The sequence below is a fragment of the Mesocricetus auratus genome, unplaced genomic scaffold (assembly GCF_017639785.1).
Source record: "Mesocricetus auratus isolate SY011 unplaced genomic scaffold, BCM_Maur_2.0 Super-Scaffold_100006, whole genome shotgun sequence".
In the NCBI taxonomy this organism is placed as follows: domain Eukaryota; kingdom Metazoa; phylum Chordata; class Mammalia; order Rodentia; family Cricetidae; genus Mesocricetus; species Mesocricetus auratus.
This window is the reverse complement of record NW_024429190.1, coordinates 82,857,690-82,875,931: the sequence shown is the minus strand read 5'-3', so window position 1 is coordinate 82,875,931 and position 18,242 is coordinate 82,857,690. Positions and strand designations below refer to the sequence as shown.

The window sequence follows — 18,242 nt, the reverse complement described above, 5'->3', positions numbered from 1 at the left end:
GGAAGTGTTATTATCAAAGGAATAAAAAATGATCTGAAACTGGCAGTGATGTTTTTAAAACTTAGACTCCCATTCATCCAGGTGGCCCTCGGCACGTTCAAATTCACACTTAACCCAGGGAGAGAACAGTACCTCAAAATGGCTTCTCAACCTGGTGTCCCCAAAGCTACCAACTACTTTAAAAAGTATAGTCACTCACAAGCACACAGTGAAATCATGAGGCCAATGTGTCTGATTCTCTACTAGAGACAAATTCAAACCTCCAAATTTTTCATACTTAAGGAAAATTTTTCCTAACAAAAATTCATCATATTCATGCTAAGATGACAATATTACAAGTTCAATTAGATAGTGTCTGTTTATTAGATTAGATAGTATATGTTTAAAATTAAAACTAAATAGCAGAAAGCTTCTCTTAGCTTGTCCCGTGCATGTTCTGTGATACTGTTTTTGAAAAGATATGAATCAAGACATTGTGATAAAGCAGATAATAGTCTCCATTCAATTAATTAAGGCATGGGTGGGAACACATTTTGGTAACTGCTCAGCAATCAAAATAATCTTGGTGCTATTGCCTTAACATTAACAGTTTATCTTAAAAATAAAAAGAAAATATTCTTTTCCTCATGTCAAAACTTAATAATAAGCTCTTCAAAGAAAAAAAACGCTACAAGAATTTTTTGAAACTCTGAAACCAGATGGGTGTCAAAATGTTGTTGTAATAAATACCAATTATTGCATTCATATGTACTTAATGATTTAAAACATAAACCATGCAGTTCCAAAACGGGGCTTAGACTAGACAAAGTTGGGGTTTCTTTCTTCCCAAGCACGGGATAAGGTAGGGGGAAAGCTGAGCTTTGATGGAGAGAAATGCATTCCCCACTTTTAAATGAAGCTCACTGTAGTATCTGAAAAGAAGGTGTGGATCCTCAGTCACCCACCAGGAAATGCCTGATTCGATATCTTTTCATGACTCCAGTTCTTTCCTTTGCCACCTTTCATTTGAAGGACGTGTTTCCCTGTTACCTGCTCCCTCGTGTCAGATACAGCTACGTACTGACCTCAGACTGGTCTGTTCTGAAAGCATTGCCCTGTTGGTGCAGGCCGTAGGCTCGGGCTCCCTCTCGGCATGTTGGGAGTTTGCCCCCTCCCCACCCTGCAGTAGCTGTGGATGCATCTATGCACTAGCTATATTTCTCTCTGAAGCATTAATTCAATGCAGCTGGCATCTGTCACAATAGAAACACCCACTCTCATCTGTTTCTATAGACGATGTCAGAACAAGTGGTAATGCATGGTGTGTTGGACATTTTATAAATTACTGTGTTAGCATTAGTGGTATGCGAGGAAGGGGGTAGGGGGCTGGCCACCCCTCAGAGTTCCAAATGGGGTGATTACAAAAAAGAAAGCCAGCCAGATAAGGGCAAGAGAGGAAGAGGTGGAACTATTCCCATGCACAAGCCTTCCATGGATGTTCCAGGTAAATGTCTCTTGGATGTCATCATACAAAAAGGAGTCAGTCCCATTTCCCTGGATCTGTAGAGGACTGGGCAATATGGTACAATGGGAAAAGAGCTCAGGTTTTGAGCCCTGAAGTAACACAGAGATCCCCTGTCCACTCACCTTGTCTGCCCCAACTCCCCTCATCCTAGGGCTGCCTCTGTAATGGGCTGGTCTATGAAAATTGGATTGTTAGCCACTGGACAGGACTTTGGGATTCAAGGTATCCAAGTGTGCCTGTCTCTACCTGAAGTCTCCTCGATTTTTTCCAGCTCTTCAAGAAAGAAAGCAGGTCCTCGCTCACCACTTTGTTAGCACTGTCCTTTTGAAACCAAAGTCTTGTGCCATTTCCAGGAGGCCTCCACTCTGGAGGAGAACTGGGGAATGCATGAAGCCCTTGGATCTTAATAACTGCATGTTGCCATGTAGTTATTATCCATGGAGACTTACTTCTCCCCCTGGTTCATAGCCTTCGTCTGAATCATCACATATGCTAATGTGGTTATTAAAAGAAGGCTGATTTTTACCATACGCTATCCTCCTACTTATAAGGAGACAACAACCTCTTCAGACATCTCGCTGGTCTGGTGCAATTTGGCTGAGCAAAGTGAACTGAGTCCTGTATGGTAAAACTCAAATTCTGCCAATGGAGACTGCCCCCCTCCACTGCCACCTTGCGTTGTTTTGTATGTGGAAGCCACTGTTTGCCTCCAGCCTTCCAGCCCCCAGCTGTCTCTGTGTTGGTTTCTGTCAAGCCCAAGAACACTGGATGACTCTTCATTTCTACTTTCTTATCCTGCCAGTAATGGATCAGGTACATCAGAAGATTTGTTCTGGAAACTCGACGCCCTTCAGACTTTCATTCGTGACCTACACTGGCCTGAGGAAGAGTTTGGGAAACACTTAGAACAGCGGCTGAAACTAATGGCAAGTGACATGATTGAGTCCTGCGTCAAACGGTAAGAACTAGTGACTGGAGAGATCCAGGCCTCCTTTTCCACTGTCCACTGACTGGAAAGACCAGAGAGCCCCTGCCAATAGGCCATTACATGGAATGTTTCAGAAGTGACTGCTTGTCCAAATCAGCTCCAGTACAGTCAGGCATGGTGGTGCACACCTGTAACCCAAGCACTAGAGGACGAGGCAGAGATTGCCGTAAGTTCAAGACAAGTCTGGGCTACAGAGTGAGACCCTGTTTCAAAATATCGACAATAACAATTTTAAAAAGTCAGCTGGAATGGCTAGCTGTCTACCTTGAACTTCTACTAACCAGTTCTGTATCCATCCTATACACAGAATTATTTGGCTACCAATTTGTCCTGTTTCTGATTCCATGAGGAAAATACTCACACCCATTCTTGCTCATCTCTAGATCCCCAACATCTAGCACTGTCTGCTACAAAATAGCTACATGATAAATACTTATAAATACACGGGCATGGAGAATGAATGGTTAGGAAGAGTCAAAAATGGACAGTTTTTGTATGTGGAATCTGGGTCATTGAGTTTCCAACAAAAACGAAGAATTAGCATCCTCAGTCATTCCATCCATGTGACCCGAGAACCTAGTGTGTGCCAGTTGTTAGTTTTCTTGCCCACATTCTAACCAGTAATCAGCATGAAGGCATGACATGTGGTTTGGCTTCCTGCAAATATCCCCTTTTTGACACTGTAGCTTGCAGTATTGGGGTAGAAAGCACATCACTGTGCTTGGAGCTCTCCAACCAACTGTTCTGAGATGGTGATGGGAAGAGAATAAAGATGGTCTTTATCCTTTCAGAAAAATGTTCTGACCACGCCTTGGGCTGAGTCCTTGAAATACAATGGAAAACTAAAGACCCTCTCCTCATGGAGTATCTATATCCACATATCAGACCAGTGGAATTCACTTCTGTGTTTGATATCATTACCACCTTCTCAGCCCCAAACATATACCCAAGATCTTTTCTAGTTTATAAGTGTACTTTTAGTTTTCCTTATTCAAAAAAAAAAGAAAGAGAAAAATGAAACAAAGGAAGAAAGGATAAAAGGAAGGAAGGAGGGAAGGAAGAAAGAAAGGAGATAGGAAGGAAGGAAGGAAGGAGATAGGAAGGAAGGAAGGAAGGAAGGAAGGAAGGAAGGAAGGAAGGAAGCCACAAGCAATCTTGGCTCTCCAGGCCTCCAGATATTATATACTTTAGTTGATGAATGAGTTGTAAGTGACACTCCCGGGCTTGCCTGAAAGCGTTCTGAATGCAGCATCTGATACCCTGGAAGAAGAGAGGGAAGTAATGCATGAACCCTGAAGCCTCAAAAGGCAGAAGAGCAGCGCTGCTGCAGGTAGGTAAATAGCAACTCGGAGTGAACTAAGGGAAGAGCCATGAGCTTTGGGGACACTGGGCATGTGTTTGTATTTCTGGAAATTTAAAGTCCGAGCAATCTAGACAGCAGATTTTGCTCTTTCTTTTCTGCCCAGTTGTAGAACCAAAGATAGGTCTGGTTTTCAACTAAATGGTCAGAAAGTTCCCAGTTTTGAATTCTATAATCTCTTGGATAGTCTATATTAATTCCAGGGGAAGAATGGTTGCCAAATAACTAAACCATCTGACCAAAATCTTTCTACTGGGCAATGCTTTAATGCCATCTATCAGTCTTTTCCTCTATCTCACGAGGAGCTAAAGTGAATTACTACTTTGGATAGAATAAATAACCTTTGTCCTAGACCCATATATCAGGTACCATGGGTCATGGCTTTAGGTATGCAGTGGTTACAATATGGAATTCTTCAGGACTAAGGGTTCAAGACATTTTGTACACTTACCTTACAGTGACAGTACCTCTGTCTATATCATTAGGTATAGAACAAGGCACTCTGGAGTCAATTGGGTTAAGTGACCTCCCCATTCCTGGGTTTGGGGACCCCTAGAGCCCTCTAAGTCATATTCATTTTCTGCCTCTGCTTCCTCTTTTCACAGCCCTGCACTCCACAGGCTAGGAACAGTTCTCCTGTGAAAAGAAATGTGAAAAGGGAAGACACTTGCTTCATTGGAAAGGAACGATTTAGCATTTCCATTTCTCAGATTGGGCCGGAACTAGCGCATAAGCCTCAGAAGATCAGCACAGGGCCCGGTCCAACTCAGTACCCATCGGGTCTCTTTTCACAGAGCTAGAAAACGATGTATTTTCAGCAGAGCTTAAAATGATCATCATGATTAGAAAGCTTCTTCGGTGCACTGAGTCTTTAGAAGCCAAGATGCATTTATCTTGAACATGATCATATAATCTATAGGGGTGTTTTGAGGGTGTTTTTTTTTCCCTTAGGAACTGGGCTTCCAACCTTAGAAATTATACTTGGCTTCCCTGCATGTACCCAGGGTGTGTTAGCAAGCTGGCATCCTTTCCCCAGCTAACTAGCTGTGTGGTCCTCCTATGCACCAATAGAAAAGTGCTACCAATTCCTCTTAAAGCAATGCCATTCTGGTGGCTGCATGAACTCTGGAAGGTGACAGTAGACAATGGAGAGAAGCAGTAGGTACATTACATGAAAGGGGCTTTAATGAAACCACTTACTGACCAGGTGCTTTCTCAAAGGATGTGAGGATGTGACCCACTTCTCTGAAACCTTTTTCAATAGAGCTGGTCCCTGCTTTGCAATAACAGTGCCAAGGACTGGATGTCACACCTGTGCTGCAAACTTCCTATATTGGGCTGGATTTTCCTATGAGGGCTTAGTTGGATTCTGTATCATAAGTTGACCCATGTCAACATTATATTACAAAAAATGTGTTACAGTAGATGTATGAAATTAATGAGTTATAAATAATATATACGAAGTTTCTATAATATAGTTTCATGCCAAGGACATTATTATATTTTAATTATAAAAAAGAATGTCTACTTACTAAAAAAGTTACACTGGTAATGAAAACAAAGTATAACAGAAAGCCACCCTGTGAGTTCCCCAAGCACAATAACTTCTATTTTCATCCGTCTTCAAAAAAATAGCCATTTTCAATGGTTTGAAATATTTTCTTCTAATGATTCTTTAGCAAACATAACCAATTTTTTTATTTTTCAAACAATATTAAATTAGTTGGATTTCAGAAGAGATTTTTAAACTCTTAGGAAACCAAAAGAAAAATTTAAAAACAATAAGGGTCGTTCAAGATTTTTCTCCACGCTGAGGCTTTGAAGATGAGAAACAGCCTTCTTGTGTTTTGTTTTTAAGTGAAGTGATTCGAGGTAGACACTTGCCAATGTGAGAGAAGCTGCATATGTTGTAATGCTATAATCGTTTTTTAATTCATTTATTCTCCTGCAATTAGGGTTCTCCACACCATGTAATCTATAGATAAAAACACACCAAGCTACAGGTGTTCTATGCACTACTGAGAAAGGGTGGGCTGCATGGCCGTCCCCATGCACAGACCTCCCTAGACGGGAAGTCATTTGAAAAAGAATGTGGGAAGTCATTGTGGATTGAAACTGATTATAGCCTTCAATTTTCTTTTTCACTAACCTCTCAGAACATGTCTCCTCTACCTCCCGCCATCCGAATGCTGAATTGGTCTTTCCCTACTTTGTTTTAATAGAACCAGGATTGCATTTGAAGTTAAGCTGCAAAAAACCAGTCGATCAACAGACTTTCGAGTCCCACAGTCAATATGCACCATGTTTAATGTTATGGTTGATGCCAAAGCTCAATCAACAAAACTTTGCAGCATGGAAATGGGCCAAGAGGTAAAAAAAAAAAAAGGACTTTTCCCCCTCTCCTATCTGCTTTGGTCATGTAGAAGAAATATTCTCAAATCCCTTCCTTCTACCCAGTCTGCTGTACACTCAGCATCTACAGGTAAAGCCCTGGACAAGTGTTCAGCATCCATCACATCAATTCTAAGGCATGTGCTGATGGGTATGCTCATCATTTGGAAGGGTTCTTGGCTGGAGTTCGGGTGGTCCTACGGTGCCTTTGAGCTAAAGGATGCCGGGTGGTTTTATTCATTAGCTATTATCGGCAGCAGATGTGGGAGTGTCCCAGAGCTCACCACCTCCCATGTGTAGTGTCTTAGCCCTGGCACATCTGGGCAGCAGGAGGCGACCCCTCACATCACTCCATTCGCAAGCTGTGCCAATAGGTTCTACAGGTCCAAATCAACTTCCAGGGTTTTGATTTTTCCCAAGAATGAATTGTGAATCTTCCCTGACCAGAAGTTTATTCCTTTGCAGAGTTTCTGATTCTAAAGTCAGATTTAAAATGTGAAGGAGAAGGAAGCAGCAACTTGGACTTGATTAAGACGATCATGATCATTTTTCTCCGATGGCCTTAAGCCAGCTAGATATTCATATACCAATTTAGAATTAATTCAGTAACATTTCTGGCAACTCTATGCTGTTGCCAATTGGCATAAATTGCTCCTAAATCAGATCTTTCAATACCAGCCTTACATGCTCAAAATTCTTACTAAATTATATTTGCTCCTTATTCGTTATTTATTTTCTCCTTCGGCACCTTCCATTTTATATGTGGGTTGATGGTGTTCTCTTCTGGCAAGATGTCCTCCAGCCTTGTTTCCCCCACAAGTGAGCTTCCTCAGCCACCCCTGCTAGCTTCTGCTATAGCTGATTTCTTTTAAGCTTCCTTGTGGAGCTAAGTTCTATGCATGGAGTCAGTACAGGACCCTGAGTTCTCATCCGGAAGTCACTTTGCTACATGAGTCAGAACAGTGGTTCCACAAATCCATTGTCCATCAATGTTCCAGAGGCTCATCACGTAGCATTTCAACTTGTCTGGGCTGTGGTAAAAGAGTTATGACTTCTGGTGGGCAATTCTTGAGGAATGACTTTCAAGATGTTTTCTGGCATCTCCCACACATGCATAGACCCATACATGCACTGGTATACAGATACAAATATGAACATATATGTACCACACACATACACAAATGCACCTGCACACACATTTTAGGTGCATGTGTACCCATGCAGAAAAAAAAACATGCACATAAGAACTTAAGCTTCTGTCACAATCTTTGATGATGCTGGCATTGGTGGCTATCCTAGAGGCCACGTTTTAGGAAGTGGTGATCCAAGGCTCTCAGTTATCTAAAAATGAGCCAGAGAGAGGTGTTGGAACAATTGGAAAGGAGGCCTGGGTCGCCAGTCACGTGGATAAGTGTCTTGAGTCGTGCTACAAAATGGACTTAGAGAGTGCTGGATGCCTCTCTGAGCCTCAGTTTTCCCATCTGTGAAATGATATCACTGCTCTACTTTTACCTAGCCTCTTTTGGCTCCAGAGTCAGTTCTCCATTCTTTATCCAGAAGCCTAGCACAGAAAACATAAAAATAGAGTTGATCTGCATGGAGGGAGGGGCCCAGAGCCCCAGATGGTGATTTCCTCTCCACCTTAGCACCTCTTCACACCACCACTTGCCCACGCTTCCCTGGAGGAATCTAAAACCTGTGTGTTTCACAGAGCCCTCTTTGCAAATCTCACTGAGGGGGGGGGTCTTGAAATCATCAAGTCTATCCAAGTCACTAAAGATCCTTGAGTTTGTACTTTCTGGAACAGCATCAGTTGGGAACCTCTCTCCCCTTAAAGCCTCCTCTACTGCTGCTCCTGCCACCACTGCTGCGCTGTAAATCGTCAAGGTGCAAATCACACGCATAATAGGAATCTCCCTTCAAAAGTATACATTTCTGCATGGTGCTGTGTTCACAAAGCCTTACAGACATCACAGTTAGGTACATGACATGAAACAGAAACTGAAATAAAAACCAACCATGCAGAATAGCCAGTGTTCGGTCTGTATTCCCAGTTTCAGGTTATCATCAACCTGTATCCTGCAGATATGCCTGTTTCTGTTCTTGGGTTTCACGTAAATAGAACCAAGCAATAGGTGGGCTGTGTGTGTGGCTTCTTTCACCTATTGAGATGTTTTCAAGATCCATGCGTGTTGTAGCATGTAGTAGAAAGAGACTGTGTGTGTTTTTCTATACAGCTCAACACTTTAGAAAAAAATAATTACTGAAGTTTGTACATATATTTTCCAGAAATAATACGCACACATCAAAACTAAATACCTGTATTAAGGACCCACCTAACACCGTGTTCTAATCTTTTGTTCTTCTCCTAAGGACATTTGTTCCCATCAGGATTTTCTCCTGAGTGTAATGAACCAGCAGTAACTAAGTGAGCAGCTTCTAATATAGCCAAAAATGCTCAGGATAAAACAGGATATGATTGAATTGCTTCTCAGCAGCCTGGCATGGTGGCCATGGCCTGGAGCAGGACTTCAGTGGGAAGTCACATAAAGTGGTCCATATTCCACAGAGTGGTGAGATTCATCTCCAAAGTAAAACTGGCTTCTTAAAGGGGCTTGAATAAGAATGGCTGGAAAAATGCTAGAATTGAGATAGGAATACTTGGAAACAATCGACTCCCATTTTCACATAGACTTTGGAATATCAGCCATTAAGTCTGTATTTCAGATCTAGTTTCCAATTTTGACCACCACCTGGGCCCCACCTTCCTCAGCCTGTTTTGCACTAAGCAGTCTCCAGTTTGACAATCACTTCCTGAATCTCATCACTGGGATGAAGTCTCATCTAAAGGCAGCTGTTGAGACATTTGTTCACCATACTTTTCCATCTTAAATATTTATTTTTTCATTAAAATTTGTGAAGTACCAATAGAGAGGAAATTGTGTATTAAATAGTTTCTCACTTGGCCTAGTGTGTTTTCATCTCATTTCCAAGGTCAGATGGTCTTAACAGAAAGATAACATACACACAATCTGTTCCATGACAAGGCAAAGTGTGCATCACAGGAAGTCAAGTGGGATGCTTTTCACGTAGTAACCCTGGATTTACAGTAACTTAGCCCATCGTACGCAACAATGAGCTTCCCACTCTTCTCATGCCACCGGAAGCCAATGGTTCTCTTAGTTACTGCCACCATGATTTCAGCGTATAGGTCAAGTGAGCCCAGGAAGGCCACAGAGAGAACTGGAAGGTTCAAATCCTGCTAGGCTTCAGGTACAGTGGGATTAGGGGACAATTTACAAGGGCTCGTGACCAGAACTCGCAGGGAGGGTGGTAACAAGAAGGTTCCTATGTGCATGTGTGCACTCCTTGATGAGGCTTCTGGTTTGCACAGAACAATGAATCACCACAGAAAGAGCAAGAGGGGTGGGGAGGCAGGGCATTATTGTTCCAAAAAAGCAAGTTCGTCAAATAAATCACCTATGGCAGGAAAATCTTGCAAGAGGTGTGTGGATTTTGTCATTACCTGAATTGCAATGGGGAATTCTTTGAAATTTAGCACTTAGTGACATGATTAGCAGAGTATTAAGGTGCAATTGCAATACAGTGTGTAGAGCTGAGGTTGGTTTAAAGAAATGTGCACAGCCATGAAGCCACATGCTGATGGATTTTAATGAGATTCCTGAGAAAGCAGTGATTTGGCCATGTAGCAATTCACTCTTCCTTCCTTCCTTCCTTCCTTCCTTTTTTGTGAGTCAGAGTCTCACTCTGTAGCCCAGGCTGGCCTCAAACTCATAACAATCCTGTTGCCTTCGCCTTCTCCCAATAAATCCTAGGATTTTAGGCATGAGCCAACAACTCTGCGTAGTTCCTAAACTGTATACTCGTGTATTATGTCAGTACTTGGATAGGTCTATGTCAGTTTTACATTCAGAATGTAATTCTAGTTCCACTGCAGTGGCAAGAAAGCAAAGTGACACAGATCCCATGCTAAAGTTAACCCTGGAACAAAGAGGCAAAATAACCATATTAAAAACACTTCAAGCTATCAGTCCACATAGTGGTTGCTGTGCAAGCCTGAGGACCTGAGTTCAAACCCCATTACCCACATAAAAAGTCAGGCATGGCAGTGTGTGTCCAGACCCATGAAAAACCTGTGGACCACTCCTGAGAAATGACACGCAGGTGGTCCTCTAGCCTCCACACGCAAATGTGTAAGTGCACACACACACACACACACACACACACACACACACACACACACACACCATGCTTTACTTTATCAGCAGGAAAAGATGTATAGCAGGAAGATCATAATACTTATGTACAGTGAAAGGGAGAGATAGTAGAACTACATAGAAATTAGTGTGCAAATGTATATCACGTCTCGATAATCCACGGCGTCTCCACCTTATTTCCACATTGAGGGCATGTTCCTCATTAACCCCTTAGACACAAGACACAGACCTGTCTTAGTTTACAGAGAATAATTGCCATCTATTTTTACCACTTCCATCAAGGTTTTTAAGAGAACATATCTATTCTCGTTGCTGTTCTTTGCTTGGTTAGAAGCCCTTCGAGCATTATTTCATCTTGCACTAACTTTCACTCTTCTGGCTAAGCAGAATGTCCTGATTAATTTAATAAATGTGACTCATTTACAGCAATCCAAAGAAAATCTAGTGGAACAAGTCAGTCACATGACAACAGAAAGAGAGGATATGATTCTGGGTCTTATTTCAATACCTAAAAATGAATTTGGAATTCTGTCAATATTCCCATATTCATTTGCTTTAACATCCTTTTTTGTGACTCTAGTACAGAGTTCTGTGGGTTCTTTTTCTTGTTTTTTAAGCTTCAGCTTTATGCTATTTAGAAGTAAATCTTTCTTGAATCTAGCAGTACAGCCAACAAGGGTTCTGACTCATCGGGACAAAACACCGTGGGCCATTTGCTTTTTTTCTCCTCCAATCAACCTAAAGGAGGAGGAGGATGCTTCTATACCTTTTGTGGCTACTTGAGAAACCTAAACACATGATAATATTGAATTGCAACTCCGGTTAGCAAAATGTTTTCACATCTAGATCCTCACTAGATCTTCAAAGTAGCTCTATGAATCTGGGAGCCTTGGTGCTAGAAAAGGGGCTTGGGCACTGAATTCTTAAGTAATATACCTAAAACAGACCAGCCAAATAGCTTTTTTTGTTAAGTTTTTGCTTTGTTCTTTATTGTCATATAGTTATACGCATTATGAATACATTTGGTGTCTTGATATGTGGACATCTATAGAAATACATAGAACAGTTATTTTGAGGAACTTAGTATGTCCATTTCTTTCAATAGGGGTGGGTGTGGGGAGAGTATCATCATGTTTAGGCAGTTTTGAAACATGGAGGTAGAACATATTCACCAAGGTTTGCCTAGCCCTTTGTGGAAATCCGCAGTCTATACTAGCTTTCCTGCTCCTGGGCCCAGGTCATAGTGCTCTCACCTGTTGAAGGTTTGCAGATAAGGAAGCTGAGCTCAATCTGGAGGCAGTATGGCTCCTACCCTCACGCTGGGACATCATCCAGGTCTTCCAAGTCCCAGCCAGTCTCTCATCTCCTTGCAGCCAGAGTATTGCAGCACATCCTATGTCTTATTTCTGTGTTTTCGTAGCTGTGTGATGCTTTATTTAATTTTCATCTTCTCGTGTGTCCTTTTGTCCTGATTTTTATTTGCACTGTTCCTTTTTCTTTTTTGTTCCTAATTAATCATCCTTCTGAAAGTTTGCTAGAGAGTGGGTAAGTGCATTTTCCTTTCCAAATAACAATGTTTTGTATTATTGTTTTTGTGTTACGGAAATACAAAATAATTCAAATGGATACTAAAATGTTCTAATAAATGTCAAGGAGCTGGCATATAATAATTTGTGTTGAAATTGCTTTTCCTTTTCCCCTGGCATTTACAGCAGATTTTTGTTTGTGTGGGGGTTTGTTTTCACATTACTATTTAAATTTAATCGACAGCACCAGTTTGAAAAAATTGGAAAAACTTAGCTTAGTTTCAGCAGAAGGTCTAGCCTGGGTCTGCTTATTACTGAACAGAAAGAAAAGGGGGGAAAGTGTTGCTTGTCACAATGGCTCAGAAAGAGACACTTTACCTGGACTCTGAGTCAAGACCGTAGTTAAAATTGATGCACATACCCAAAGTACCTAGCAGGTTTTTTCAAAATCAGTGTCTTAGTCAAAATCCCTTTGGAGGAATCCCCCAAATTACTGGAGTTTCATCCCCAGCAATTCCCCCCAGAAATACCATTTCCCTTCCCAATGTACTAGATTACTGTTGAATCAAGCTTTGTAAAAAGCCAGGTCAACACACTGCCACCAAAAAACTAGGCATGTGTGCATGTGTCCACACACATCAAAGCCATCTGAAACCGTAGATGAGGAACAATGGGCCTGCTGAATTTTTTTAAGTGCTTTGGGCATCTCTCCATCAAAGCCCCAAGTCAGACTATTACAGCCGCTTCTAGCACTGGGTCTACAAGCCAGGCTTTATTTATAGATTGTATGTTCTAAAAACCATGGACTCATGCAGCACTGCCAACCTCCCTGACATGCTAATATGTGTCTTTCTGTCTTCTTTAGCATCAATACCATTCAAAAATAGACGAACTAATTGAAGAAACCGTTAAAGAAATGATCACACTCTTGGTGGCAAAGGTAACCTTCAGCTTCAGGTGAAAGGGGGCATTGTGAATGTTGCTTTGTTGTGTCTACATTTCCATTAAAATGTAACACGTTAAAAAGTTGAGCTAGATACTCACATCTCTCAAGAAACAAGATCGTACATCACCCAGCCCCAGCTTGCGAGCATTTTCTGATGTTCGTGAGCTGTGTGAAGATCAATTGATGAGGCGGCATATGTTAACTTAATAAGAATGTGTCCCCAAACGTCGTACTAGGTTATACAGGAAATGTTTGTTTTGTTTCTCAGCACTGACAAAGTTAGATTTTAAAATACATAAAGTGAAGCGGTAATAAGGAATTCTGCCATCCCGAAAACCCCTTTCCCTCTAGTTTCACATGCAGTGAGAGTCATAATAAAACAGAAAAGTCAGATAAAGCTATTTCAGTCACCCTCATGAATTATAGAATTTTAACTAAGTAATGCTGAATGGGAAGACATTTATATTTGCCAGTGCTAAACTTCTGTTTCCCCCAAATTACTGATAAAATACAAATAAAAATAGATTGGATTAAATGTAGTGCTAATATGTAATGTAAAGACTGCTTTGCGCAGTTTGGGATCTTGAAAAGTGCATTTAATATTATCGCATGCTATATGCAACTCAATAATATTTTGTCACTTTGCACTTCTGTAACACTCCGTATTTGCAATCACATAATAATGAAGAGAAAGCCGGATAAGTCAAATATTGCCATGCAACGGCAGTCTTTGCCTTTCTCCAAAGTGAGAGTTAAAAAATGGAATGCAGAAATGAGCAGAGGGCTGAGTCCTAGCCTCTGGGTGGCCGGGACATGTTGTTCTTTCTTGTAAACAATTATAATTTGAAATAATAATTTTTCCTTTTTGCTGCTTTGCTAGTTTGTAACTATTTTGGAAGGCGTCCTGGCAAAGTTATCCAGATATGACGAGGGGACTTTGTTTTCTTCTTTTCTGTCATTTACGGTAAGTAAAGAACATCTCGATTTCCTGGTTGTTCTTTGGTTCAGTTGTGGTTCTGCTTGGGTAAGAAGTAATGTGCAGTTTCATTTGGGGGAGGCAGTATATGTTAATTACATTCAACCATGAATGTAACATGTTAATGCGGGAGAAGAGGCAGGGCATTCCATAACAGCAAGTAAGCTGTCTGCTCCGTGTTATTGTGAATGCGTGGTGTGCATACACATGCAGAGTAGCCTGCCTTCCCCACACTTGGCTATGACAAGAACACAGTGAGGACCACCATTTTTACCAATAACTATTTTAAGGATTGTGTATTGTGACCTTCAGGTCAGCTGGAAATGCAAATGCATTTTTATGGTCCTTACTCTACTAGTTACATTTTTCTTCAGTGAGTTAGTTGCACACATTTCAAGTCCAGGAGATGTCATAGAGAAAGGAGGCAGCATTTCCAAGTGGGTCTGCCCAATACATAAGCCCAGTCTATGGGAGTGGAAATATGGGTTATCTACAGCCTGGAGGTACTTGCAGCCTATGGGATTCCTCTGAACAAGGAGTTTTCCTATTCTGCCTGCCTGGGCTCAGGAGCTGTTTGTGTTTACATCCTCCAGAGCTGCTGACCTGTCCTTTCCAAATTCTTTAAGGCGCCAGTTCTATGTTAAAATTAGGTAAGGCCGAGGCCAAAGGTGAGGTAGAAAGGCAAGCAGGAGTCACCAGATTTCTGTGAATAGTAATCATAGGAGAAGGTCATTGGTTCTGCATCCCTCCAAGTTCCCATGGAGTGGGAACAGTGACGGTGCATGGTTCTAATTGGAGCAGCAGACAAGTTAGGGTCCTTTGTCTGTAATAATCTCCCAAGAGAGCATCAAATGCCAGTTGAGGCCCAAAACATCAATGTGGGTACAACTTCTTATCTTTGGAGTCCCACAGAACTGAGTTCAAATCCTATCAGCAATACTGACAAGCTGTGTGAGCCTGAATAGGTTTCTAAGCCTGAGTTTCCTCACCTGGAAGGATATGGGAGGTGGGTAATATCTCCCATAAGGCCATAGTATGAAATGAAAACATCATGGTCTTAGCTTATTAGGTAGGACTCGACAAATGGCATCTATTACTAATAGCAAGTAATGAATATGATTATGATAAATTTCAGTCATACATGCACACAACTTCTTTCCAGACATGTCCTAAAAATGAGTAAACAAACAAATATATCCTATTTTGGCCTTTCCTCTGTTCATATTTTCATCTTCTTAAGAACTAAAGCAAATGTTGCCTGTTGACATTTCAAACAGCTACTAGATAGTATCCATCTATCAATATACCCAGCTTGTTTTGATGTACAACTATGACCTTCCCAAACATAAAGATGAATTAATCCAGCAAGATGATGGTGTTCATACCCAGAGTTCATTGTCGAGGCTTGATTGGGAAGAAGACAATGCAAAGAAACATTGCATGCAATTTCACTTCTGCAAAACTATCTATAATGTGTTGTGTCTGCAAAGGAACCTGCCTAGGCCTCTCCTTTGACAAAGAAAGAAATCAAGACCCAGAGAGGGGGAGTCCTTTGTCCGAGGTCACATAGCAATATGTAGAGTGAGGACCAGAAACCATCTCTCCTGCCAGTTTCCCACCACTGAGTGACTTCTGGCAAAAGTGGGGTTCCACTGGCAAATGCCTGGCACTGGAAGGCAGATGGGCCCTTGAGTGGGAAAGGCTCGCAAAGGAGGACTCAGGGCACATGAGTTGGAAATAGACAAGGGCTCACTCCTCATTGCAACTGTGAGAATGACGAGGAAGTGGGTGGAATGAAGCGCAGTATCTCTGCAAATGCCTCCTAATGCCTGTAGAAGACGCTTGCTGTAAGACTTCATTTTGAGCCAATGTTTTCACTGCAGTATACTTGAACCCATGGCCCAGGAATGCCCCTTTGCTATTTATTACTTCCACTTCTGCTCTAGCCAAACCCCTTCTTTAAGATGCACTTCCCAGAGATTTGCTAGCAGCTGGCTCAGTAGCAGCCAGATGAAGACTTCAGGATCCCGGGAATCCCTGGGAGAGTGAGAAACCCAGACCAGTGTGTCCCATGACGACTTTGCAGCTCCACTCCCATCCTCTCATTTTTCCTAAGACAGCTTGCAGCCTTGAGGCATGCCCAGCAAAGGCACTGCCGTACAGAACATTCCAGACCTGTGCTGGGCCTGGAACGTACCTCCTTAGTGACACTTCTCCCATATACTTGGCCATCCCATGGCCACAGGCACCCACTTCTCATTTGCAGCCTATGTTCTCATTGCCTGCCAGGATTCCGGTATTACAGAGGGGGAGCTGAACTTAGAGGTAGCAAGAATATCTCCACACATGGATTCTGAGTTCCTGCTCAAATTGCAGAGGGCCTTTGAAGGATGCTGGCAGCCCAGTGGTGTTAACTTCCCAGGAATGGAGTAGAGGTGGAGGGATGGGGGTAGTGGGGGGGGCGGTAAATGAGACATGTGGGAACAAGCGCAGGAAGCCGCTGCATGTGTTTCAGGACCCAGGACAGAGGTATAGAGCCTGCACCGTGCCTCCCTTTAATTCTGCTCCTCTTTACTCATTCCATTCTTTGAACGTTACTGTGCACTTACCACATCCCCACCTCAGCAGTGCTGCCAAAGATGAGCCATGTGCTCGGCCCCCCAGAAAGCTGACGCTTATCGACAAATATGCCACCCTGTCCCCCCTCTTTCTCCTGCTGAGCGCCTCCTTTCCTGGGTGGGCTTGATTTTGTGGTCCAAGCCAGACATTTTGGAAAACGTCTGCAGTGGCGCAGAGCAGGCAGGAATATTTATTTCTCATCTCCATCTGCATTGCTTCCTCTCTTGGAGAGGAGCTGGGGGAGGAGGGCGGATGAGATGTGGCTTCCTCGTGCCAGCCCAAGAGGCGCCCAAGCGCACCCTCCTCTCCTCCTTCAGGGGCCTCAGCAGCAGCAGCCTGGGATTGAGGGAGGCAGGCGCCTCTCGAACTTTTCAAAGATCAACCCAGTTGGAAGATATAGTTAGCAACTATCCACCCATTTCCCTTGCCTGCAAGATGTGCTTTTATGGCAGATGATCGTTTGGAAAGGTCTCTGCCTTGTGGTTAGCTTCACGCTGTTCTTTTAGGAGACCAAAAGGCGAGGCAAGCAGGTACCCAGGTCCTTCTCTCATATCATTCAAATACTTTACTCAGCCTTGTCCAGGGTTTAGCAGGAGTGCTGGTCCTGGAGCTCATTCATTCACCCAGCATCTCTTTACAGAGCACCTATATGCTGGGTATTACGCCAGATGCTGGGGTCACAGCAGTGCCCCGAAAGATGCCCTCTGCCCTTTTGTAGTTTACATTTATTGGCAGAGCCTGGCAATAGGAAAGGAAAGGAAGAAGTGAAAGCATTGCCTAAGACAAAAGCTGAGAAAGGGGGAAGTGGGTAACATATTATTTTAACCAGGACATTCACCCAAGATCCTTTTTGGGAGAACCATGAGCCAAAATTTCAGGAGGCCACTGTGGGCAAAGCAGAAATGAAGGGATTGTTTCAGGGAGAGCAGTAGCCACCAGTAGCTACAAAGCAATGAAGCAAGAGACATTTCTGTAGCATATGTTGCAATGAACATGAAGACTCCATGGGGCAGAGTAGCTAGGTTTTGGAAATGGAGAGTGAGTTGGAGAGGTCAAAGGGGAAAGGTCCAAGAAGTGTGATGCGATGCTTTGTGCTGGGAAGCTGTGTAAGACTAGTGATTCCCAAGCTTAAGTGGGGTTCAAATAGATAGACCTGGGTAGGAAGCTCAGCTCTGTCCATCCCTTGGCATAGAGCTGGGTGACCTGGAGCAATGTCCCATAGCCTACATTTGAATTGCATTTGCAGATGTCTAGCATAAGTGCAGGAGCATGGCCCCTGTTCCTGGAGTACTCGCTGAGTACCTGGCACAGATGTAGCACTGTGAATATATGTTTCTTGGACTCTCAGATCAATTCCATCCTACCAACGCCCTTCAGAAAATGTTGGAAACGAGGCTCAGAGAGGTTGAACCCTTACCCCAGTTCCACAGTCTTCACAGTGGGCCTGAGACAGACACAGGATGGTCTAACTCCCATCCGACACACACCCAAAGACAGGGACATCAGATCCTCCAAGGCTCCTGGACGTCAGCCAGCTACACTGCTTCCAAACGCATCCATCCCCGTTACTTACAGAACACCACAGAAGCTTTCTCGGAACAGGAAGGAAAAAAACCATTTCAAGGCTGCCAGGAGCCTAATCCCTACTGTGTGTCCGAACTTTGGGTTCTCTAACCCTTCACATCAGCTGTTTT

General features: G+C 42.8%; 1 protein-coding gene across 30 annotated transcripts in view; it reads left to right on the top strand.

The window, feature by feature from the left end:
• The window catches only part of Cadps (calcium dependent secretion activator), a 452,678-nt gene that overhangs the window by 370,085 nt on the left and 64,351 nt on the right, over positions 1-18,242 (top strand). For all 30 annotated transcript variants that reach the window (XM_040747608.1, XM_040747596.1, XM_040747603.1 and 27 more), the window contains 4 exons: positions 2,307-2,462; positions 6,075-6,222; positions 12,873-12,947; positions 13,834-13,917. In XM_040747608.1, the coding sequence (XP_040603542.1) occupies positions 2,307-2,462; positions 6,075-6,222; positions 12,873-12,947; positions 13,834-13,917 (463 nt within the window). The remainder of the gene's footprint in view (positions 1-2,306; positions 2,463-6,074; positions 6,223-12,872; positions 12,948-13,833; positions 13,918-18,242) is intronic.